Source organism: Falco biarmicus, chromosome 3 (assembly GCF_023638135.1).
Source record: "Falco biarmicus isolate bFalBia1 chromosome 3, bFalBia1.pri, whole genome shotgun sequence".
NCBI lineage: Eukaryota > Metazoa > Chordata > Aves > Falconiformes > Falconidae > Falco > Falco biarmicus.
The window spans coordinates 103,044,477-103,069,881 of record NC_079290.1 but is presented as its reverse complement, the minus strand read 5'-3'; the positions used below and the strand labels follow the sequence as shown (position 1 = coordinate 103,069,881).

Genomic DNA, 25,405 nt, shown 5'->3' with positions numbered 1-25,405 from the left:
GCTTGAAGGAAGAGAGAGTGAGCGAAGAGAGTGAGCGCTTGCGTTCATGTGCTTGGGGCTGGTACTTAGTATTGTGAAGTTTTTTTGTGAACAGTTCCTATGCCAGCTCTGCTAGAGTCGTATCCAGACTTCGTCGTATTTGATACGTGAAGGTCAATGCTCTCTCTTTGAAAGTCATCTTCATAAATATTTTGGTAGCTTGCAGGTCTTTGTTTTATTGTTTCTTTATTGTACACTACCCAAAGAATGTTTTCCAAATCAGGACTCCTATTTTGTATTTTTCTTGTGTTTTTGAGTTTGATGGGGGTTTTGGGGGGGGGGGTTGCTTTGTTTCTTTGTTTTGTTTTTATTCTTTTAATCCTTTCCCTCATTTTCTACCTTCCCCTACCTCCAAAGACTGACAGTGACTCCCTCATGCTTCCCAGTTCTCAGTTACACCATGGTTAACTTTGAGTCCAGTTGGGAAAACATTTTATTCTTCTCCCATTCCTATTCTGTTGCAGATTTTGACTTGAACTATTTTTGGCATTGGAGCAAGTTTACAGACTATGTGCAGTGTGTCCTGACCTTCACTGGTGTGACCGGTTACATCACTTACCTCTGGCTTGACTCATCTCTCTTTGTGGAAACGCTGGGCTTCCTTGCAGTGTTCACCGAGGCTATGTTAGGTGTTCCGCAGCTCTACCGTAACTACCAGAACAGGTCTACAGAAGGAATGAGGTATGTTTGTCTTACGTAAAACAAGTGTGTGCATGTAGGTTAATCTTTTTGTAGTGTGGGAATACTCTCCTGGGAAGGGCAATGTCATCTTTCTAAATTTTACTGGAAAACACAGCAGCTGTTGGAGTCAGTTCCCTGTCAGTAGGAGCCAGCGCAGCACTGCTGACAGCAGCAGCAGCCCTGTCACACCTCCGAGGGCTGACCTATTGTCCGAGTCCAGCTGCACGGTTCCAAGGTGAAACAATTTTAGTGAAACCAACATGAAAAACTACTGCTGTTGCCATTAGTAACATATTGCAGTTCAACTCAAACTGTGCTGCACTGGTAGTTAGAAATGGACTAAAGAGATCTTGCATATCAAAAGTAATGAAGAGGAAGAAAATATTTTGAGCCTGAGCCTGCAGTGAATAACTCTGTCAATGTAGCTTGCATATCAGCTCATCACTTTTTCTCACATACCTACTCATCACTTTTTTGTCACACATTATTGTGTATGTAGCAAATGACATAAGTATTTATTTTTTGTATCAAAACTTGTAACTGACCTTTAAAAAAGCTCCAATGAGATGTTTATAGTCATGACTAGGAAACGTTCTGTAAACAAGTGTGTGACAGAAAGCTTTAATCTTGTGCCCACTGTTGGGGTGTTAAACTAGGCGCTCTTCTCATACGGTTTACTGGATATCTCAGTGATAACATGAAGATTTCCAAATCCCAGAGGCAACTAGTAAAGTAAAGCTTTTTAAGAGAGAAAATGTCCACTGTGATGCATCAGTGCACTGGTCTGTAGAAACAGTACAGCAGCAAATTAAGTTCATGGAGTGCTGGGATCATTTGTGACCCTAACTGTCTTTTATTGTTTTGGGATGACTTCTCTTTCATGGCTTTTAAACTTGCTGGGATAATTTTTGCTTTGGCCAAAACAAATAGCCACTGCCCCCAAACCAAAGCAATTAGTTCCTTTGTCTGTTGATGTTGTTCCCTTTACTTGTTTGGCTTGGACACTAACACTAGCTGCTTTAAGTTCTTTTTTAGCTTGAAATGTTGTTGAGGGAATGTTCAGAAATTTACTTAGACGCTTAAGGCGTTTTCTGATTGGGAGCCCCTTTAGTACAAATTTACTTCCAAAATATTGGAGTATTTTTCATGCACACGCTGCCTTGGAAAATTCTGTACCTCTGGTATCCAGAATGTAGTTTACCTAGTAGTCCTTCTTTTTGTTCTGGTTTGACTTTTCCCTTGACGTTTTTTATCTGTGAATCATACTGCCTTAATGCCATATTATGATAGCTTTTCCTTAGTGCCTCTCTGGGGACTCTCTCAGAGTTTCATTTTCCAATTTCCTGTATATGCTATTTAGCAAAAGGAGAAAAAAACCCCCTTTGTTCTTCACAACAACAGTTTTTGTAGAGCATTAAGCACAGAATTGCAGAATTCTCAAGACTGCTTGGCAAGTGTGCTGTGTTTAGTCAAGAGAAAATAGCATAAACCCTCTCATTTCCTTGCCATCAAGCAGAACCGGGTCCAGCGATTGTCACCTTCCTTATCAGTTGTGCTCGCAGGTTTTCAGAATGCATTGCCCGCTCTAATTCTGCTCTTGAAGCAGCAGCACTTTGCTTGGCATTGGACACCAATGGCTCTGGGGACGGATGAGACCATATACAGCTTATGCTGCTTTACTGCAGCTGGAGTATGTTCATGCAAATGCACATGTTAATACCCTTTCTTTTTTCAGGTTATATTGCAGCTTTATGTATGTTGCAGGTACCACGTATCCCTTCTAGCACCGTGCAATCCTGCGTTGACTTGATGGGCTCTAAGTGTTACCGGGCTGTTTCTACTGTGAGAGATTCTGCTGGTGTGTTACTTTCTGTTGAAGGAGCTGCTGGGGATGTTTCCTCTGAACTTCCCTCCCTGTGCCGGCTTCTGTGTCTAAAAGCGTGGCAGAGGAGAGACCCCCGTGCGGGGGCACTGAAGGGGGCACTGAAAGGAGCACCTAACAGTCCAGGCAGGCTACTGATAGGACTGAGTTTCTGCACTTGCAGGTGTATTCCCAGGTGGGGGCTGGCTAGTGCCCACTGCTCTGTGCTGTTACGTACTGCTGGGTGCAGAATAGCACGCGTGTGGATGGTTACCCGGTCAGCAGCAATTGCACTGGTGACCCCCTGCCCATCGGCCGCGCCATAACGGCTGGCTGCCAGATATGCTCTTAGCCAGCCTCAGCGGAAAAATGAAAGAGATGAGTTCAAATGCCTCTGTGGCTTTAAGCTTAAGGAGGAGAGCAGTGAGTGCCAAGCTGTTCTATTTAGTGATCTTTTGGACAGTTGTCACGTTCTGGAGGTGGTAACTTCTTAAACCACAGTAGTTCTGTCACCTGTGGTGTGTGAGTGGCGCCTGCATCCCTGATAAACATCAGAGCCTTTACTACTGCCAGAGGAGGGGTGGTTTGGAGATCCTCATGGCTTGGCTGACAAAAGCAGCAACATGCATCTGTCTTGTGAGTTGGGGCGGAACGGGACACAGCAGCTGATATGTTGTCTGGTTTTACTTCAGAAAATAATTCCTTTCTTAAATGTGAACTGACAAAATAGAAATGGAGAATAAGGTTATGGTACGTGGCCACACCTGGTCAGGATATCCTGCCAGACTCCTCAGACATTGTATTGTTTCTGAAAAAAGGCATCGAATAACCCCATAGGCCCCTGCCGCCCCCAGTCACCCCTTTCTGCTTAAATGAGAGAAACTGAGGACATCCCATGTTTGAGGTAGCAGTCATGTCCTGATGAGCAAACTTGGAGGCCAGAGGCCGTGAGAGATATAAGGGGGCAGGTGGCTGTGGTGGCAGGCAGGGGACCCTTTGGGATCTGCTGTGAAAGGGGTCCCGTCACCTTGCCTCTGTATTTCAGTCTGCTACTGCCCGAGAAGTCCCTTGCTGAAAACGTGCTCAGCTGAGGTAAAGCCCAGAGGACATCTGTAGCTGAGTCAGTTATGTTTATTGTAACAGGGCATGGCTGGAGTGACGGAATCACAGTGACGTTTGTTGTAGTGCTCCTGAGATTTAAGTCTTCCAGTTCTTTGGTATCTGTTCCGTTGGATACAGCTCCTCACTTCTTATCTTTCTTAGGTCTTCGTTTCTCCCTACTTCTCTGATCTTCCTTCTTTTTGTAGGAATGCCACTATTAAGTCCTGTAGTTTCCCCCTCTGTTCTCAGAGGGCAGAGACCAAAGGAGAAGTTGGAAAGAGATGCAAATAATAAAAGCAGGAAGGAGATGCACACTGAGTAACAGCTTTTTTGTGGGGGGAAGGTGGTGTAGTATGTCCTGGTGGGCTGGTGACTGAAGGGTGGAAATTTCCCCATGCTTAAGTAAACAGAACTAAGCCAGTCAAAGGAACAGAAATTTTCATGATGTTCTTTTTGGCAGTTCACTGGATTGCTTTTGGAATCAGTACTTTGTAGAAACTTAGAGCTCTATTCAAGCATTTAGGTTTGCAGCTATTCAAAAGTACTTAAATAGTACAGCCATAGTTCTATTAATTATGGTACTAACCTTGACAGAAGTGCTTTTTGAGTGAATTGTGTTAATACCTATCAAGGAAATAATCACTTTAAATTAATCTCCATTCAGTTCAAGAACTAAGCTGGTTCTGTCCAGTCACCTAGTAAAAGAGTAAGTACATTAATTGTTGTTGGGATAGATTAGGATCATGGGTATGTTTATGTTTGCTTTGGTTAGAAAAAGGAGGAAAGCAACATCAAAACTTGAGAGCTTTGGAATACAGGAGGCATACTGTTACGTGGGGAAGAAAAGGCGTTGGGAGGTTAAAAGACTGCTTGTCACTTGTAGCTGGGGTTTTTTTTCTTTATTACGTGGTAAAGTATACCAAGATCATGGCAGCAAATACAACCCCCCTCTCTATCTTCCAGGAGGCAGAGATGCTGACTGCTGCAGCTGGGATCTGATGCTGCTTGTGTTACTAACTGCTTTTCCTTTGTGACAAAAACCATACAGGCGAGAACTTCCTCTGTCCTTTTTCTTTGTGTCCCCGCTCCTTCTAAGATACTTGCTTCCCAGCCACTTTCCCCTTCTAGTAACCTGGAGTCATGAGAAGAGGTAGCATTCAGCGTGAGGTAGGGATCTGCTGGTCAGTGCATTGGGAGAATTGCGTCCTTGTGGGGAGACTGGCTTTTGTGGGGCTCCTGCAGCGGGGGAGCATGTGCTGTGGCGCAGGGGTCGGCAGAGCCTCGTCTCTGGGAGGCGTGGGCTTGTGCAGGCACTGGTGGTGGTACGCACTCACTGCGATGCCAGAGGAGGGGGGTGTTCCTCTGCACGCCTGTGCAAAGCTGTAGGTGTGCTGTCCTGCCCAAGGGTGTGTTAACCCCGGGGCTGCACAAGGGTGCATTTGCTCCAGGGTGCTCTGTTGTATTGCGTTCCTGTCTGCCCTTCCTTGAAAGTTTTTCACAAAAGCTCATAAAGATGACCTGGTGGTGACCCTTTTTGACTGTGAGCTGCTGCTCCAAACCCTGTGGAGCAATGGTTTCTTCTCAGTCGGTGCTAGGAGGCCAGAGCCGCTGGATGGCAGAATCTCCCAGGGTCGAAGAGGGAGGTCTGGTAGTAGGACTGAGCTGGGCTATGTATCTTGAAGTCTCAGAAGCCACGGTCCAGGTGATACCCAAATGTGCCCGTCAGTGATTAGCTTGGAAGCACATGGGTCCCCCAAGCAAGGTGGTCTTGCAGCAGCTGTGGAGTGCCCGGTGCACCTGGTTGCCTCTTGCTGGCTGCATGCAGGATGTGAGGCAGCTTGTCCCTCTGCGAGCTCTCTCTGGAGTCTCCCTGCTAGCCTGGGGCTGGTTTTCAGTTTGCTTGAAAGGAACCTCCTTTCTGCACGTCTTTGAGTGTCATGTTTGCTGACGTTGGGTCAAAGGCTGAGAACTTTGTCGGCACAATCAGTTACTCTGCTGACGTGTTGATGTGAGCCCATCTTGAGGACATCTAGCCTGCAAAGGCTGGATAAGGAAAACCTCAGTATTGCATTCAGTCAGATTACTGTGTGATGAAATCAAGAAAATAAGAATTTAGCCCCTTCTGTGGCAGTACTGGGTTGGTCATGGAGATCATCCTGTTTTAAAAACCACAAGTCACTGAGGGAGAAACAATTGTCGCTTACTGTCTCAGAAGCTGCTGGAGCTGAGATGCACGTTTTGAGAATGCTTTCCCGTCCAGAAGTGGTTTATGAGGCGCAATGCAGCTGTGAGCTAGTTATGACCAGGTGTTTATCTGAAGCATATCCACAGAAGTGCAGTGTAAAGAGGTAGGAAAGAAAGAAATTGTATAAAATGTATGTCCTGAGATATTATTTCCTCTTTCCCCCTACACATAATATTAAAATGACTAGAAGACAGTATTTCTTAGGGAGATAAAATTTTATTGTGGGGTGCTTTTATTTGGTACTGCTCCATGGCTTTTTCCTTTATGATGCATGCAGCTCTATATACTTTTTTGAGAGGCTTTTGACTTCTGACAACAGTGTTTGTCCCACAGTCAAATCCCGGCTTTATTCAAACTCTGTGAAGATTAATGCAAGCTGCTAGATTTTTCTGCCTACATTGGATTAGCCAGGTACTGTGATGAACGGATGTAGAAGGGTTTATTCAGGACGAGCTAGCCAATGTCTGGCCACCTCCTCTAGTGAGATTTTAAATTCAAAGAGATTGGGCAAGTGCTCTAAAAATGCCACCGCTGGGGTTTCTTGGGGTTTTTTTAGCCTGAGGGAATTTCTGAATAGCGAATAGGTAAAACAGCTCCAGTGAGTGAGTTACTTTGGAGTTCTGCTGTTCAAAAGAAAACAAAATCCTAAGCTAGAGAGAAGTAGCAAGAGCTGTGGATTTCTGCTCAGGTGCTAACTGTGCATTAGCTGCTTAACTGCAGAATAAATATAGTTCCGTTGAAGAGAGATGTTAAATGCAATCAATATCTGTTATGGCAACTTTGTTATGTATCTGTGCTTCTTTGGGGAGGTTCAGTAAAGGAGTAAGAGAAACTAACTGGAAAATGACTTAAGTGCTACAAAGAAGAAAACTTAAGATGATGCAGGCAATGGCAGTATTGATTATTTTTTTTTTTCCGCTCCTGTTTCTCAGTGACAGAAATTACATGAATAAGAGCAAAATGAAAGAACTAGGAGCAGGGATAATGGATGACTACATGAGAGATTTCCTTTTCTGAGTATGCCATATACATAAAGCGGACGCTGGCTGGTACAGTGGTGACCTGAGTTAGCAGTGCATTGTGTCTGGTCTGGGACTAACACAAGGAAGATGCTGAGGAGAGAGGACTCTTTCCCTGAGGCTTTGGAACTGTAGCCTCTGAATGCTGGTATAACAGGGTCTGCTCTTATTCTTAAAATAGCAGCTGCTTTATATATCAAACAGTCAAAACAGAGAAGGTGGAAGTGGGGGACATTTAGTTTAAGAAAAAAGAATATATGAAAAAAAGCAGAATGGCTTTGTGGATTCATGTCATCTGACCCAACTGAGAAGCAGGTTTTCATTACGGGAAGCATTGTATGGACAATCGTAGGGGACAAAATTATAAAAGAGAAGGCAGTTTTCAAGAGAATAATTAGGAACTAAAAGGTAAATCTGGGACCCTGGCAAATGGAGAAATCAAGGTATTAAGTGTGAGCCAGAAATACATTGGGTAAATGCAAAATTATTATACTACTAAAAAGTGGTTTGTACTTATCTTTAATGTTTTACAGGCCATTTCTCAGTTTCACTGCCTTTCATATTGTACTAAGTTAATCAAAATTGTCTATCGCTGTGCGTACAAACTGCATATTTTAAACTATTCTTACCACTCACTGTAGTTCTGTGATTATATTATTCATCTTCCTAAGTGCCATTTCTTTCTACTCAGATCTTTAGTTTTCTCTGTGGGTCTGCAAAAGTCAATGTCATTGCTTCTGGGACTCCAGCCAGCATTCATATCATTTTCTGGGGAAGTTTTACTTGTTTCATTGTTTTGCTTTGGTGACATTTCTTTCACTACTGTGGCCCTGATCAGCTGGTTACTATTGTCCTTTGTGGTGGCCCTTATATAAAATAGCCCAGGGTTTCTCATTTTTTGGATTTTGCATACACATCCAGGATTGCAGGAGTTTGGAGAGTAGTCAGGAAACAATTCTCATGACTGGATGGACCAGGTTTTTGTACAACTGTAAGGCTTACCACTTACAGCTTCACTTCTCTCTTCCCCTTTTCATTTGTGGTTCTAACAGATAGGAACATCATATTCCCTTCCTGAATCTGGCTGTTTTAAAGTTAAGAGGTTGAAAAAAGTAGTCTCAAGTCCTCGAAAAATTTCTGGTTTCTTTTCCCTTTGAAGTGTTAATACATCAGGAAAGTAAACAGTCTTGGTCTTTCTTTAGTGCTCTCAGGATGAGGGCAGAGTGCTGTCAGCATGTGAACAGATAGAATGAAACCCTTTTGTTTTGATCCCAGGAAGCAAATCGATTGTCTCCTCCACACCCTCTTTTCAGTTACAGCAGCCTGTGATCCGTGCTCCAGGTTGAAGGACCTGCACTTTCTGCTTTGAGTCTGTGGATGTGTGGCCAGCACCGCATTCACCTCTGTGCTTGCCTGCTGTGTCTCCCTAGAGTTGTTCTTTTAAGGCCTCCAGCAGCACAATATGAGGCTCCAAAGACAGTTCTTTGTGTCCTGTGCACTCAACACATCTGAGAATTTCAGGAACTGAAGGAAGAGGCAGGTAAAAAAACCCAGGAGGTAGTGGGAGACCTTCCTTCCCTCGCCCTCCCAGCACTTCTGACAGTGAGCAGCAGTATCTGCTTCTCTTCAGCATCACCCAGACTGCAGCACAGTGTGGACAGCTAAAGCCCTTGCACATATTGAACCTCTTTCTCATTTTTCTTCCCCTGAGACCTCATCCCATCAGTTCAAAAAGTAAATTCAAAGCAAATATTTCAAACCAAAAGCATTCATCTTTTACAAATAGTTCAAGGCTTCTTTACAGTACTGGGAATAAAGCACTGCTGGCATCTCTAATCAGTGCTCTCCTCAGCTGGTGCTTTTGTCTGTGCCCTGAAAATTATGAATATAAGAAAATGTATTGTATGTCTGTTACAAAAACATTCCATTAGGTTTGGGCACTCCGTTTTCTGCTGGCAGGCAAGTGTCATGCAAGGTGCCTTGCATAGTTATGGTCAGGTCTTGCCAAGTCACAAAAAGTCAGAATTGAGTTTATCATGAAGGCAGCTGAGAGATGAAAGTTTTCTAAAAATGTCTTTTTCCTCTATTACCTAACAAATTTGAGAACAAAAGTACCTCAGTTCTTGAAATTCCAGCACCTGTGTTGTTTTGCCAGAGTTCACCACAGCCAGTTGTGTAAGTGGGGTAAGTTATCAATTGTGCGGTTGCAGAATTGCCTCCCTCAGTGCAGGAGGGCTGAGTGGGATTAGAAATACAGAATGGAGGTAAAATGAGATTTGGGTTTGGAGAAAAGTAGGCTGAGTTGCAAGGATGCGAATACCTGTAATGATAATACTGACTGTGATGAAGATCTGTGAAGTGAGCAGGGTGGTGAGTAATTTAAGGGGTTAATAGATGAAGTAGAACAGCAGGAAAGAGAGGCTGGTGGAGCTTAGGCTGGGAAGTGACTTTGCAGGATGGTCAGGAAAGAAAGACGAGAGGTTTTCTGTTACAAGCTGACCTGCAATGGTGCATTTCGTCCCCTGCTCCTCAGACACAGAGGGGCAAGCAGGCAGAAGAGTGAGAAGTGTGGTGATTGACGTGTTGGATGATCTGCCCGAAAACTGAGATGGGAGGAAGTGCTTGTAGCATTCTTTGAGTGGGATGTAGGAAGAAACTAACCTGGTGTCAGAAAATGCTGTTTCAACGAGGCTCAAAGGTAGGATTTTAATTTATTCTAGGGAGGATGGCCGGGAGTGATATATGTCTGCATAAGGGAATGGGATTATATGCCAAGTAAGATGTCCTGGCATTGCCAGGTAAGCTTTCAGGATAGTGATGGAAGTCCCGTCCCTTCAGATACTAAATCTTGTATCAGAGATTTTCCTAAATCGAAATTCATAGTGTGCAAAGGGGCAAACGGCAGCAGTTTGGGAATGAAGATCGGTTGGGGGTTGTCAGCCCTTTCTGGGCTGCAAAGACCCTACTCGGGATGAAATTTTAAGATTTGTGTCATGCTACAGTGTATGGGCTGTGATTGTGACACTTCTGTTTCCACCCCACAGCATTCAGCTCTGCCCTCAGCTGCCGCGGGTTGGGGTGGTGCTGCCGGTGGGACGTGGCTCACAAGGCGCAGGTCTGTGGTGGCACCTTCTGACCAAGCCCAGCCTTCCCGCAGGGCTCTGCTGTGAGAAGCAGCACGCGGGCGCGTGGTGCATCACTGTCACCAGGAGCTTCACACCTGCACCTGTGTGCATGCATGTGCGCGTGGAAGCAGAGGGCAGAACCTGGCATTTCATATGAAGACTCAGGTGCTGACATACCTTCATACAGAGCTTGCGAGGGATTATTTCCTTACAGCAGTAAAGTGCTTTTGAGAAGAATGTGAGCTTTGTTTCCTGCAAAAATCTTAACTTATTTCTAGGCTATAAGCTGACTGGAAGGTAGGACTTTGTCCCTGAGTGAGCACTCTTACTTACACACTAGTGTGTTTGGGGTTGTCATTTCTCCAGTGTTTTTTTTAGAATGTGAGAAGCATTTTACTAGCTGAAGGATGTGATTAATTCATGAAAAGTAATGACTGCAATATTATTAGATTTTGTCCTCAGGGGCACTGGCTTTGGAGACCACCACCGAACGCCAGTCCTCTAGAACAAGGTCAGTACCAGAGCTGGGGCCGTTCCTCCTGTATGGCACTGAAGTGACAACTGCAGTTCCCGAGCTGGAATACTAAAGGTGCGCTCGGGCTACGTGCTGCTTACCACAGGAGGGTAAAGGGAAAAATGTGCTCAAATGACCTCAAGTTAAATTGGATGAAGAGTCTGATTTCTTTGTTGTCTAGGGCAGGAAAAAAAAGAAGATTTAGAAGTGTTACAGTTTGAGCCTTGGGATGCACAGCTGTGCTGAAGCAAAGCTCTGTTCCCTCCCATTTTTTTATTACCTTTCAAATTGAATGTATCCTAGGTTATTTAGAACGACGGGTGGTGTTACATGGGGACATTGTTTTGCCGTCCCTTGGCAGGGCCCTGCAGGGCGCAGCAGCGGTGCAGCTCAGGCAGCGGCAGCAGCCGGGCTGCGGGCTGGTTTGCTCTGCAGGGAGGCAAGCCGTGGGAAGGGTAGGGTGCTGCTTCCTGGGATCTGCTGCTGGGTGGGGGCTGTGGGGCCCCGGGGAGGCAAGGTGGCTGGTTCAGCTAGCTGTGCCGAGTGGCTGGGGAGTAAATGGGCAGCACGAGAGCACCTAGAGCAGCATTAACCAGCAGCTGTGCCCGCAGCTCCATCGATTTAAAGCCTTGAGTGGGAGGCGTGAGACAGAGAAGGACAGATGCTCAAGAGCAACTTCACGAGTGAAATGCTGAAGGGTGGTGTAATTTAGGTGTGCTCTGCACCATTTACATTAAGCTGACACTACTGTGTGCATTGGCAGCTGACTGTATTACCGCAAGCAGCGTGGGGCACGACTTGGTGCCCGGCACCCAAGGAAAGCTGCTCGTGCAGGTCCTGAAGCTTCCAAACCTGCTAGAAGCAGAGCCCGTCTCATGGGTGTTCGTAGCACATGTCTGAGTAGCCCTGAGCTTTGCAGCCTGGCCAGCACCCGTTCGAGTCTGCAGGCAGGAAGGGCCTGGAGGGGTTCAGGTCGTTCCTCTGATCCACAGAAAATGTATTTTTGTGCCTGATGCAGACGTAGGGGTTGGAGGCTGTTAAGACCTGCTGCCCTTCTTTCTGCAGCACAAGTTGTAGGGTACTAGAAGCATTCTGTAGCTGTTAAGGTTTACCACCTTCTGGACCCGTACAGGCAAAACTTCAGGCATAGCTGCTTGGAGCAGCCAGAGGCCGTGCAGTGACCCTGACTACCCACCAGCCCCGTGTTGCATGCCCTGCAGTTTCCCCATGACAGACATGTGCTGACAAACACCGGCGTTTGGCTGGGTGTGCCGAGCAGCGTCAAAACACCTGACACACTGCCGCTCTTGGGAGTTCAGGAAGCAGATGTTCATGAAGAAAAATAATTGTCAAATACTTGTTTACGCTATTTTTCCATAAAACATTGTTTATTTGTGAGCCTGCATATAATGCATGTAATAAAAAAGAAGCCACCAACAATCAATCACTTGAGGCTGCATCTTTTTGGGTTTGTTTGCCTGATGGTGTTCCAGAGGGAAATCCTCTATTTCATCTTTCCTCAGTGACATGTACAGACCTTGAAAATCACAGGAGCTTTCAGACAGCTTGCTCTTGTATGGCAGCTGGCTGTGGTTTCCAGTGCTCATGGATGTGGCTTTAACTCAACTGCTTTAGCTTGGTTCCAGAGATCCAAAATAAATGCTGGATTTCTCTTGCTGCGTGCCTCTTGACCCCCGCTAGCACTGCGGGCCTGCGCAGCTGGCTCCCTCTGCGGATGGTCAGCGCTGCCCCAGCTCAGGGATTGCTGAGCAGTGAGGTAAGGTGCTCTCTCCGCGGCAGAGCACGTAGGGCTGGTGGAGTTTCACGCTTGGATTCTCAGCTGGCTGTGCAGTATTTAAAAACGAGGTCTGTGCTCACTTACACAGAGTGACCTGTCTCAGCGTATGCACGTTTAGTTTCCAGATTTTCAAACTTGCACTTTGGATATCTGATCCCAGTGGTGGGTTTTTTTTTTTTCCTTTTAATAATTTTTGGCAGGCTAAACAATTTGGTTAGCATCAGGAGAGCTCCTTTTCTGTTAAGCCATATGGCTTTTTGTTAGGAACAAATGCTCTATTTATTAATTTTTGTTTGTTTTGTGCAGTGTTAAAAATACCATGGCATTTGGGTTTTGTGTTTTCTGGTCTGTGATTCACTGTTGAAGGCAGGCCAGCCTCTGATTGAAGTGCAGTGTTACGGATGCTTGCTGTCTTCTCTAAGTAGACTATTTTGGAGCTGCAAATGGGAGCTGAAAGTTTTCCAAAGCCAGGATGTTATAACTGAATCTGGTTTCTCTTCCAGACATTCCCATGCTGTGGGAGGTAACAGCTTAAAAGGTTGCAGGAGAGATACCTTCTGCACCCACTTCCTCGCTTCCCAAAACCGAATGCAGTGTTCAAAATACTCATTGACAGGCAGTTGTGATGTGGACCTTATTCCTGAAGGAAATACTAGCTTGTCAGCTCTTAAATGATTTTATTCTGCTTTTGTATGCCCAGTCAGTTAAAGAACTGTCACCATTTTTTAACATATATGAAAGTCGAGTGCCAATACATGAAAAAATGTCTGACACTGTGTCAGTCTAAAAACTCACATTTTTGAGTCCGCATCCCCTGGGTCTTGGTCTAGCACTTGACCTTGATGTGGGGAAGTTGTGGCCAACTTCACTAATTTTTAAACAAAAAGAGTCCAGGCTAATTATCCTTTTTTTAGTTCCAGCTGCCTGGCATAGAAAGAAAGGAAAAAAAAAAGCGCGCAACTTTCAAAGTAGATAAAGGTCAATAACTTATATTAATTTTTCTGTTATTGAAAATAACTTACGATTTTTGAGTTCATTGGCTGTCTAAGCACAATTAGCACTAAGTTTGTGTCTGTAGCAGGATGTAATTACATCAGGGCAACACGTACCTCCTGTTGCTATTTGTGCTGAAACGTCTGGTCAAACCACTACAGAATTTCTCAGCGGAAGCCACTGTCTAACGTTTGATTCTCTGTGTGTCTTCCAGCTTGCAGGGTATTTTTGGTTTGTGTGTTAAGCTACAAACATGCAGAGTCATAACGTCGGTGTGAGAAAATCAACAGTGCAAACGGGAAGCGAGTACCACCGTGTCTGTCGTCTTGTGTCGGTTTTGTGCCAAGTACAGCCCGTGTGCTGCAGGCTGTTGCTCTGCAGCTCTGCAAATGCGCTGCACTTGTGACGGACTTTAATGCATGGTTGCAGCCAGTCTTAAGACAGACTGTTTTACCAGGGAGGAGGGAAGAGGGGGCTTCACATCTCATATGTTTGTTTACAAGACCCTTTTTTTGGTAGTTTTTGCCCTTTCGATGAAGGAAGAAGAAAGGTGTAATGACCAAGAAGTGACTAACGTTGAGCAGAGTGTGCAAAGACTCCAGTGGAACATCGGACACTTGAGACTGTTGCAACCAGGTTTTGAGCAAAAGGATGAAGATGCTAAAAAGCTTGATTCGAGTAGCATTAGTCCTGGATAAAGGGGATTAAGCCTACATATCTGGCTAGTCCCGTTGTTTTGTAAATAAGTCAGCCTCTAGTACAGTTTCTCAAAGAAAAGCAACGGAAAGGTGTTGGGTTTTTTTGACTGCACTTTACAAGCTCTTTCTACATTGAATAATTTCAGGAGTGTTCCATAAAAATCACAGTTTGTTGGCTGACTGCAAATACAGTGTACTAATAAGTGTTTTTTACCTCTAGTTGCTGTTACTTCAGAACTAGTACAAAATATACAAGGAACCTGAATAAAGCAAGCTGTTCCTTGAGAAAAGGGAATGCTGTTTTTCAGCATGCCATTTATTTATTTAGTAAGTGAAGATTGGTACTGTGTCTTTCTGAAACCTACCATCGGTGGTAGAGAATAGCAGCGCTGTAGGGTATTCTTACATTACCATACTAAAGCCCAGCATTTAGCAACCCACCCCTAGTCTGGTGTCTGATCAGAAGTGATGGTGTCTTTCTGAGAATTAATTCCAGCAGCTGAATAAATAAGTGCTCTTTCAGATTTTAAGAGTAGTTGAAAAATACCGGCTTTTCCTCTTTGTGGTCAGCTGCAGTTTACACAGACTTGACATTGACTGGTAGTACATTAGCAACTCCTTGTAACAAACTCAACTGAGGAAGGTGCTTGCTTTTAGGTTTGTTGTCATTGGATACTGCAGTACTGATTTACATTACTGGGAAGTGCTATTTTTACTGCAAGTCTGCTCCAGCCTCTGGCAATACCAGCTATTTCAGCACAGTCCCTGCCTCCTGCCCCTCCAGTTGGCATCTCTGTTGTCACACAACCAGATGCTGCCATTTGTTTATTTCTGCCTCCCCAAATTGCTCTGTGGCACTGCTCACCTCTAACCTGCTCACTCATTTGTGCTGCTCCGCTGGACTGTATCCTCTGTATCAGCGAGGTGAGCAGCTCCTGCCTTCCACATCTCCCCAGCTTGGCTTCAGGCTCTTTCAGGAAAGACGCCGGTTTCTTTACTCCGAAAGCCTGCTTTGCTGCATAGCCAGTGCTGTGCAGAACAGCCTCGCTCACATGGCTTTGCAGATGTGGGGAAGATACAGCATGAAGTTGATCCCTGTGAGATAGGTTGGAAGATTTTTGCTGCTGTGTGGTGCTGTCCAGTCTCGCACAGTGTTGATAGTGGGCCGTGACCGGCTCTTGCAGCAAAGCCTCACATACCTTAATAGCGCAGCATTTTCTCTTGCACCGTGGGGCCAAGGGCCAGACGTATGCCCACAGGCTATGATCTGCCAGCTGATGGCACATGGCATTGCAAAGGAGCAGAGCCACACGGAGGATTTGTTGGCCACCACTGGCAGCCTGCATTGGAGCTGCTGCTGTGTCATGTGGCTCTCCAGGACACTCATGCTGTTGCTTTGATCCCACAGATTTTCTGTCACCTGGCACATGGAGTCCTGCAGGGGAAGAAAGCTGAGACTGGAGGGATGCCCCCTGTGATGCATTGGTAGCTTTTTTAAAAATCAGCCTTGCAGATCTTACAGGAACGGACCGTGGCTTCATTCTGCAAATGGAGGTTACAGCAGAGCAGTGGAAGAAGGACTTGGTGTGCTTTCCCCTTTTTCCTCTTCCTTCCCCACAACCAACTGAAAACTTCGATTTCTTTTGGGCAGCAAGACACTCCCTTTTCACACAGACACTGCTCTTTTCTCCTGTGGGGCAGGTAAGAGGCAGCTGTCTGCCCAGGATAGGTTGGTTTCTTTCTTTTCTACCCCAAAAGTAAGACTAATAGCAAGAGTTACCTCTCTTCCCCAAGTGACTGGGTGAGGTTGAGAAGCTGCGGACAAAACCTGGCTTTTCTATCCTGTGTGGCTTCCTTGAAGTGACAGTGATAGCTGCGAGTACGAGAGCAGTGATGGTCACGCATAGTCATGCACGCACCGTTGCATTACTGCGAATGGCATCTGTGTATGCAGCAAGGACAAGGCAGTCGCACAGCCCAAATAAAGGGACGACGACGATGACCATTACTGTTGTACCTGAGTGCCTGGAAATTAGGACGTGGCAGAAGCCACAATGTTGGTTTAAATGTCATTCAGCCCCTTTCCCAGCCTCCTGAAGCATGATGTGGTAGTGGGGGCAGGGGCAGCTCTGTTTGCCCCCAAGATGCCATGCAGACACTCGATGGGTTTCTCGGTAAGGTGAAACTTTCAGGCTGTGTGTGCAAACGGGTGCTGGTTGAGATGGGGGAGAGCTGACAGCAGTTGGCGCTTCTCCCCCCCCCAAGGCGGGCACGTGAGGAATGAGACGTGTACTTAATTGCAGAGGGTGCTGGGGGCATTCGGGGATGCTTGCAGACATTACAGTGATGAGGTGCGGGGTCCTGGTCCAGTGCACGCCTCTTCTGTGCATTCCCTAGAGCTTCATCCTTGTAGTGGGTTGACCTTGGCTGGACACCAGGTGCCCACTAAGCTGCTCTGTCACTCCCCCTCCTCAACTGGACAGGGAAGAGAAAAATACCTCAACCCGTGAGCCTTTTGTAAGGACAGGGAGGTCACTCACCGGCTACTGTCATGGGCAAAACAGACCCAACTTGGGGAAATTAATTTATTGCCAATCAGAGTAGGACAGTGAGAAATAAAACCAAATCTCAAAACACCTTTGCCCCACCCCTCCTTTCTTCCCTTCTTCTCAGGCTCAGCTTCGTTCCTGGTTTCTCTGCCTCCTCCCCTCTGGAGCAGCGCAGGGGGCCGGGGAATGGGGGCTGTGGTCAGTTCATTGCACATTGTCTCTGCTGCTCCTTCCTCCTCGTGCTCTTCTACTGCTCCAGCCTGGGGTCCCTTCCCATGGGCGACAGTCCTCCATGAACTTCTTCAATGTGTGGGTCCTTCCTACGGGCTGTGGTTCTTCACAAACCACTCCACTGTGTGTCCTTTCCGCGTATCCTTCCCATGGGATGCCATCCCTCAGGGATGGACTGCTCCAGCCAGCACGGGTCCCCTGTGGGGTCCCAAGCCCTGCCAGCAAACGTGCTCCAGCCCAGACTCCTCTCTCCTCAGGTTCATGGGCCCTGCCGGGAGCTGCTTCAGCACAGGCTTCCCACAGGGCGATAGCCTCCTTCGGGCATCTCCCTGCTCCAGCATGGGGCCTGCCATGGGCTGTGGGTAGATGTCTGCTCCACCACAGACCTCCGTGGGCTGAGAGGGACAGCCTGCCTCACCATGGGCTTCTCCACAGGCAGCAGTTCCACCCCCCACCCCACCCCGCCTTAAATACACTATCCCAGAGGGGCTGCTGCTGTTGCTGACGGGCTCAGCCTTGGCCAGCAGTGGGTCCATCTCGGAACTGGCTGGTGTGGGCTCCATCAGACATGGGAGCAGCTTCTGGCATCTTCTCACAGAAGCCGCCCGTGTGGCCTCCCACTACCAAAACACCTTGCCACGCAAACCCAATACAACCCTGAACGCCCTTGTCCCAGGCTGTACTCCTCCATCTGTCCACCCCAAATTCAGATCGTTTCCAAGGACTTGTGTCCTGAGTTCCCAGGTCTCTTCTGTTCCTGTCATTCCCTGTCCTGCTCCCCCCTTTTTTTCCTACCCCCTTCTCACTTGACCACCTTCTGCTCCTCTGATGTCTCCTCTGCTTTCCTCTGTGGCTCGTTGTTGCCTCTTCTCACTTCTTGCGTGACACTGTCCCCATTTCCCTGCTGAGCTGTTTTTGGTTTCCCCACACTCTTAAGTCTGTGCTGGGCATGCTCCCTCTGTCCATTCCCAGCCTCTCTGCAGAGCAGCCAGCACTCCCACAGCCACTGCTTTGCGTTAACCCTGGGCTCAGAGAACCTTGGTGCAGCTGCAGTCCTAAGGTTTTGTGGACCGTCAAGTGTTTTGTATATTTTTATTTTGCATTTTTATAGTACCTTGGTGATTTTCAGCTTTTCTGTGCTGTTTTGTCCAGCTACTGGATAGAGAAGCATGCTTATTTTTTGATTCAGTGACAGACCAGTGGTGTTAGCTCTTTCAGCTGTTCATTAGGTTCTTTAAAATCATTTTTGCAAAGGACAAGTTGAGGTTTTTCTGCCATGTCCCAGTGAGAACTCCAGGTGTGATGCTGCTTTCCTCGAGTGCCTGGTGTACGACCTGAAGAGCAGGGCTCTGGAACACACAAAGGCTACGGGAGGGTGCACCAACACGTAGTCAGTGTTGCAGGCTGTTGAGTTCACAGGCAGCTTCCTAGCTAAACCCAGAATTGCTTTGGCAAACTCTGCACAGCAGGTGACACATGGAGAGGTGTGCTTCTAGTGCTTGATCCTGTGCTGCTGCTGAGCTGCACGTGTCCGTACGGCTTCCCCCAGTGATGATTCTTCCTTTGTGGGAGTAAACTCTTTTGTAGGCTGTACATCTTCTGACAGCCTGTACCTTCTCCTCCACATCTGCACTGCTCTGTGGGGTCACTTTTAAAACCCAGGTAGCTTTCTCCATGGGGAATATGTGACAAATATGCTTCGCATGTAAAATTACTGTTCCAATATTTTGTGGTGTCTGTGAATTGCCTTTCTGTCAACAGCAGTTAGTTTGACCTGGCAGGTTTAGCATGTGCTTTTAGTGAGGGTCCCCCACCACGCAGGACAGATTCACAACTGAATTGTGATCAGTTGCTCAGCACACACTGATAAGCTTAAAATCAGAGGATGGGGAATGTTGGCTGCCTGCAAGCAAGGTGCCAGTTTTATTACCTTCAGAGTTTATTGCCCTTCCTGATTAAAATCCCAAACAATCCCCGCCATCACCTGTGTCTGTAAACCTCCCTTACATGTGATGTGAGGTGAGTCGGTGTGGCTGGGAATGCACACAAGGCAGGTGGTGCAGGCTGTGTGTACTGAGCGCAAATCACACTGGGCTCAGCAGTCGTTTTCCTTCTCTGATGATTTATTTACAGTTTTAGAATGACCTTGGGTGGGAATGACTGCTCGCTCCACCCCATCTCCTTGCCTGCACTTCCACGCAGACCCCCTCAGTGGAAGCTCCCCAGGACTGCAGACCCGTGCCACGCTCCCGGCTGTCCGAGGGGCTCCTCGTGCCTCCGTGTGTGGCGGGGCGGTACGAGCTGGTGCTCTTGGCCGCCCTTCCCATACAGGGGGAGAGTGGGTTCTGCGGCATTTGGCTTATGACAGCGTTGTGTACTTGCGTCCAAAATACAAATTGTGCTAGCTCCCTGCCCGATGTTGGAGAAATGAACATTAAGTCCTACCCCGCTGCATGGGCCTGACTGCATTTGATGAATTGGAGTCAGTGCTGGCAAAATGTAATTGCTTATAATTATGACAAATCATGCGCAATGCTCATACTGTGAACTACAAAGCTTTTGTCCACTATGGTTTATCCAGCTGCTTAAAAAGCTCTCCTGTTAAAGTGTACAAAGCTGGGAAACAGCCTTCAGGATCTTGTTGTTCACATTTTGTTGAAAGCACTGAAAAAAAAATTGATCTGTGTGAAGAATTTGCTACTGTTCCCCAGAGTTCCTCCTGGTGGGGGGGAGCAGGAGCTGGACTGCAAGAACAGGGGATGGCTCAGCAGTACATCGAGATGAAAGCAAGGATGGCTATTAAAAGGAAGCCTGAGCATTGCTCTTGATCTGTGTCCTTGATAAAAATCCCTAGTGATGTTTGTCCTTCCAGTAACAGCTGCAGGCATGTTGTTTCCCCTCTCCCTGTGGTACTGGACAACCTGGTTTTTTGGTTTTGTGTTTTCTGTGGTGATTTCTGGTATCAGAAGCGTTTGTTTCAGCAGATGCTAACAAGGCGGGTGTGCATGAGGGTGCAGTCCATTTGTCAGTTCACCTTGTGTGAGCACAAAACGGCCTGCACAGGCGGCTGCCGTGGCTCTCGGTGGGCTGTGTTGCTGTGGTTCGTGGGCAGTGCTGTCAGCATGCGGCAGTTCTGTTTACAGAGCACCGCCGAGTCCTGTCCTGGCTGGAGGTCTTAAAATGTTGTGTACCTTCATAGCCACAGGCGTTTGGAGCTGTAATTGCTGAGATAAGAGTGCTGCAGTTGGTGGGGTGGAGAATCTGATCCTCCCAAGTACGGCACTCCTGCTCGGCAGGCTGTCTGCCCTTGGTAGGGGGAGGGGAGTCCCAGCCCACTGCTGGGTATAACCCTGGGGGGGGGGAGGATCCTCTGGCGTGGCAGGTCTAATCACCAGCCAAGTTCTTCTCGGTAAATACTCTTACCCTCTTTTCTGTCTTTCAGTGTCAAGATGGTGCTGATGTGGACCAGCGGGGACACATTCAAGACTGTGTACTTCATCTTGAATCAGGCCCCCTTCCAGTTCTCCATCTGCGGACTCCTGCAGGTTTTTGTGGACATCACTATCCTCCTGCAGGTTTACCTGTACAGCCAGTACCCTCAGAAGCCCGCGTCCCACACTGCACACCCAGCCAGCACCAAGGCCCTGTGAGGGGCTTGGCAGGACAGGCTGCAGGCCGGCGGCGCTGCAGAGCCAGCCACGGCGGCTCCTCTTCCACTGTAAATACTCCTGTGTTGCCAAGGTGAAAGCAGAAATGAGAACAAGGATTGAAAATCTGGCTGCACTTCCACCTCGGGAGGTTTTATTTTAAATAACTTGCTCTCTCTGTTTTCAGACTTCGCTGTACAGAACTGTTTCTTGGTGGGGGAGGGGCACTTTATTTTTGCATATGTACCTATGAGCCTTATACATTCACGAATGTTTGTATATTTAATCACAAGGGCTGGATGGTTTGTGTTTTTAATGCTATTTAAAAATGTTACACCACAAAAATAATAGGATATTTTGTTTGAAACTTTTACCTATTTATATAATATAAAGTCTGTATATTAGCAGGAGGTCCGTGGCATATGCTAGCATTCAGTATCTCCGTGATGTAGGAAGAAGCATTGAAGAGCAAGTGCAGGAGCTTTCTCTTGCCTTGAAGAAGGGTGTCTGCTGAGCAGAGAAGGTGAGGGCGGGAGGCCCCGCGAAGAGGTGAGCAGCCAGAAATGAACCCGCCAGGTGCAGCGTAAAGCATCGGTGCACTAAGGAGTGAATGGCAGGTGTTCACCCCGCAGTGGATCAGCGCTCGACATGAGGTGATGAAGGTGGTCTGAGCATGCACGGTGCTGGAGCCGTGCTTAGAGCAGGCACAGCTGGTCAAGGGCTCAGCCAAAGGAGGAGCTAACAGGAGACTGCAGGTAACTTTGGTAGTCGTGCTGTGAAGCGATGGGTTTTGTTTGAGCAGCCCGCCCCGCGCCCAGGGCAGCTCTGCTCCTCCAGCTGTGCGCAGCGCGGAGCTGGGCTGCAGGAGTCTTTCACAAACAAGGGCCAGCAGATGCATGTTGCCTGTATCGCCAGGCAAGTTATTTCTAGATGGCAATTGAGCCACAAAGGTAAACGCCACTCCGCTTCCATTGCCTCAGAAGGGGAAGTGAAAAAGCTTGAGCCAGAGAAAAAGCCGTATCCTGTGGAGCAGGACTAGCATCTGACAGCTCCGTTTGCTGAGGCTGAGATTCATCTTCATGTTATTTAATGCCAAACAAGAACCATTGGGGTATTTCTCGTACTGACTCGACAAGGAAGGGAGACCACATTTTTCTTTTTTCTGTTGCTTAAGATCTTCTAGGCCCTTAGAATAATCAGCAGCCTGTACTTAGACTGGGAAAGCTGCAAGAGCAGAGAGTTTATTTATAAACACAGATGTTGTCTATAGTGGCTGTTTGCCAGTGTAGGTCACCGTGCCCTTTTGGAGAACGGCATGCGGCTGGCGGCCGCAGGTGGTGGGGACCCGCAGGTCCTCGCTGCTTTGGGAGGCTCCCTCCCTGCTGCCAGGCGAGTCCTGCTGAGCACGGCAAGGTGTCAGAGCTGTCACAGGTTTTCAAGAATCGCTTTTTTCTGCAGGATTAGCCCAAGAGCTTATGTTTTTGTACTGATGGCAGCAAGTCTGAGGTTTAGTAACTTTAGTGTGTAAGTTAGGTGCTTCCCCTGCCTGGTTTTATTTGGGAACCCCGTAATTTGAGTCTGGACTGTCCTCGTTGGTGGCAAAGTGTACTCTGGAGGGGAGGCGTCAGCAAGGCTGCAGCAGTGGTTGTGTGATGCTGGGCTGGGGATGTCTCTCACGTGATGGGGAAGAGCGGGCTGTCCCTGTCCCTGTGCCCTCCTGACTCCCCAGGTAGCCCCGGGCTGACATCGGGGCTCCCACTGCACGTGCCACTTGGTTCTGGAGGACATGGTGGTGGCAGGGGCAGCCCCAAACGCAGGCAGAAGTCCTGCCCTGTGGCCAAGCCCTTTGGCGGGGGCAGTGCAGGGGGTGGAGGGAGGGGCGTCCTCAGGAGGTCCCTGCTGTCCCTCTGGTCCATACTGAACAGAGTATGTTCAGTTCTTTCAGGCCTGAAGTGACCTTACGAAGACTATGTACCTGGCGTGGCAGACTATGAATGTTTTGTTCCTCTCTTTTCTCCAGTGTCCTGGCTGTGTTACAGGAGCATCTGGGCTTTTGTCTTTTTTAATTGAAAACTTACTTAACAACTGGCTTCTCCAGTATGATGCTTTAATGAGGATTGTATTTCTACTGTATGCAAACAAAGACCTTCTTGTGTGTTTTAATGGTCTGAAGGGGTTTTTTTAACTTGTAATGATTAGATTTTTGTATATGGTGGTCTTTTTCTAATATTCTATGAAACGGGGATATAATAAATAAATGGCTCTTAAGAAATATACTTCTGTATGTTACAGCTTCACCGGGGAGTGCGCAGCTTTGGCCACCTCTTTGGCTTTGAACTACAGGTATTACTGAGGATAAAACAACTGTTGTTTTTTCCTTTTGGGACTCTTCCCTGGGCAGATTCCCGAGTCTGTCACCAGTACCCAAACCAGTGAGCTCTGCAGACCAGTCTCACACCAGAGCTGCAAATGCTGGAAGAGAAGCCAGTGAAACCATGTCCAGGTCATCTTCTGTATGTGGCATTTAGCAAGGTAGGGCTCTTGGCCAGGAACTCTTGAACTTCATCTTGGAAGATACTTTAGGAGCAGAATATTACGGAACTTTGGTTTTGTTCTTTCATTTAAGTATCTGTATCAATGATCACCTCAGAGAATAAGAAATCAATTACTTTAAATACATGTCTTTGAATGTATGGCACATTTCATGGAGTTTATTTTCTCTGTCAGTTGCAATGTTTTTTTAAATAAAAATTACCTATTATATATAAATTGTAGTGTGGCTTTTGTTCAGATGATAAGAGTTGCGAGCTGCTTAACTCGTACTGTAACTCACCTTGTCTGGAGCACTGTCTATAGGAATAATTAGCATGCTTTTTGCTCCTGATGGGGGGATAATGTCCTAAGGTTGTGATGCAGGATTCCGGATTTCTGTCCCCTGCTTTTGCATCCATCCTGGGGTAAACTTACCTTCATGACCATTTAACTCTTCCATGCTTGTGATGCTCACAGTGAAAACAAATTACTATGTATTATTATGATGTAGTTTTATTATTATTATTGTGTAGCTTTAAAAAAAACCCTGTATCATGCAAACTGCATAATGAGGTCAAAGACTGGACACAGCTGAGGGACATGCTCTGCAGCTTCTGCACAGAAAATGGGGAAACCGAGTGTGTCATCTCATGGCCAGCCACGGTGCCAGGAGGAGCCTTTCCCTGTGACCCAGGACATGGGAGAAGCGAGGAGGGGTCGGAGCAGCCCTGCGGCCAGCATGGCTCCTGGGCCCTGCCGGGCTGCTGCTGCTGCGTGCCATGGCTGTGGAAACTGGGGAAGGGGAGTCGGTGAGGAGAGGGCTGCGGGCGCAGGGGAGAGACGTGGGGGAGACTGACCTTGCTCAAATGAGGGGCTGAAGGGAGGGGCTCCTGTGGGGGAGGCAAGGAAGGAGAACCAAGACCTGGAAGGGCAAAGGTAGGTAAGTCAATGAATTGCAGGTAAAGGAGGAAGAAGATGAGGGTGGGGAGCAAAACCTGCCTGCTCTCAGAACCTGTGGGCAATGGAGAGCACGGGGGGCAGTGGCCCCAGCGGTTCCTGCAGCAGCCGAGCCTGCTCATTACCCACAGGGGCTGCACCAAATTGTACTGGTGTTACCGGCCGCTGCTCTGGCCTTCACTGAGGGGAAACTAACGGTAGGACTGGCCCTAAATGAAAAAACGGGGAGCCCCTTCCGGACGTGGGCGCGCCGGCAGCAGCTCTGGGTGCTGCCGCAGGGCCCGTGTGCCGCTGGCCGGGGCAGCGCTGGCCCTGGGTGCGGGCAGGGCCTCCCTCAGCCGCGCTGGGCAGGCGGCTCCGCGGGCACAGGGTCCCATGGCTGGGTGTTAGGGTGCCTGTACCACGTATGTCGTTGCAAATAATGTTTCAAGATGAAAGGCAAAGTTCTGATTCAGCACTGGGTAGTAGAGCAAAAGTTGGGCCACAGATGCTGTTTGTTAAATTTGGTGGTGATCCTTAACACCGGCTCGAATGCCAGGAAGGTTGCGGGGACCTGACTGATAGCTGTGGCTTTGCTGGTGGCTTTCTGCAACCGAAAGAACATGTTAACGTGTAAGTAATAAACACGCTGCCTGGGTGCCTGTGCCAGCAGCAGTAAATACGACGGGGACTCTAACCAAACGTGAGGCATGCCCTGCGGTGGGGCAGGTCTGCTGCCAACAGCCCTGTAATGTGGCCGGGTCCCACGCGGACAGCAGCGTCTGGAAACACCCCAACGGCAAATGCAGACTTTGGACCTCAGACCCCCATCCTGCCCCTTCTGCATCGCCCTTTGCATGGAGCTGGCTGGTGCTGGCTGAGCTGTGCTGGGAGACCGAAGGGCTTTGCTCAGCCTCAGGTGGGCCAGCAGAACCGTGCTGGATTTCTCTACCCCAGAGACCCTCCATCCATCTCTCTCCTCTTCCACCCCAAGGCTGCATGCTCTTCTCAGGCTGTAGCTTGCGGGTGCCAGGCCCTGCAAGAGCCAAGGATGCTTCGCCTCGTGAAGCACCTGTGAGGCTGCTGCAGACCGTGCCTGATTGAGCCCATTGGCGCCAGGCAGCAGCCTCTGCCCACGCTGCTGCTCAGGCGGTGATACCCCATCACAGATTTTACGATGACTGCATTTCCTTAACTGGGGTTGCTGTGAGGCGGAAGGTGATGGCTCTGCATGTGCTGCACGAGCAGGAGGAACTGTGTCTGGCTTTTGTGCCATTCCCTCCCCTTTACCAGTTACCGCACCCTTAGCTCTCAAATGTGGTTACAGTTTTCAGATTATGACTGTTGCCAGCTGCCAGAATTTGTCCGCCCAGGCCCCCGCATGCTGCCACCGAGATGGCCGTCTAGAGCAGGCGGCTTTGCTCACATTGCTGTGA

General features: G+C 47.9%; 1 protein-coding gene across 3 annotated transcripts in view; it reads left to right on the top strand.

Moving 5' to 3' along the window:
- The window catches only part of SLC66A2 (solute carrier family 66 member 2), a 65,737-nt gene extending 42,201 nt beyond the window's left edge, over positions 1 to 23,536 (top strand). For 2 of the 3 annotated variants that reach the window (XM_056331736.1, XM_056331738.1), the window contains 2 exons: positions 504 to 720; positions 20,297 to 23,536. In XM_056331736.1, the coding sequence (XP_056187711.1) occupies positions 504 to 720; positions 20,297 to 20,504 (425 nt within the window). In that variant the 3' untranslated portion in view covers positions 20,505 to 23,536. Of the gene's footprint in view, positions 1 to 503; positions 721 to 15,482; positions 15,776 to 20,296 lie in introns of all 3 variants that reach the window. The other variant, XR_008820751.1, reaches the window with a different exon arrangement.
- The last annotated feature ends 1,869 nt before the right edge of the window (positions 23,537 to 25,405 follow it).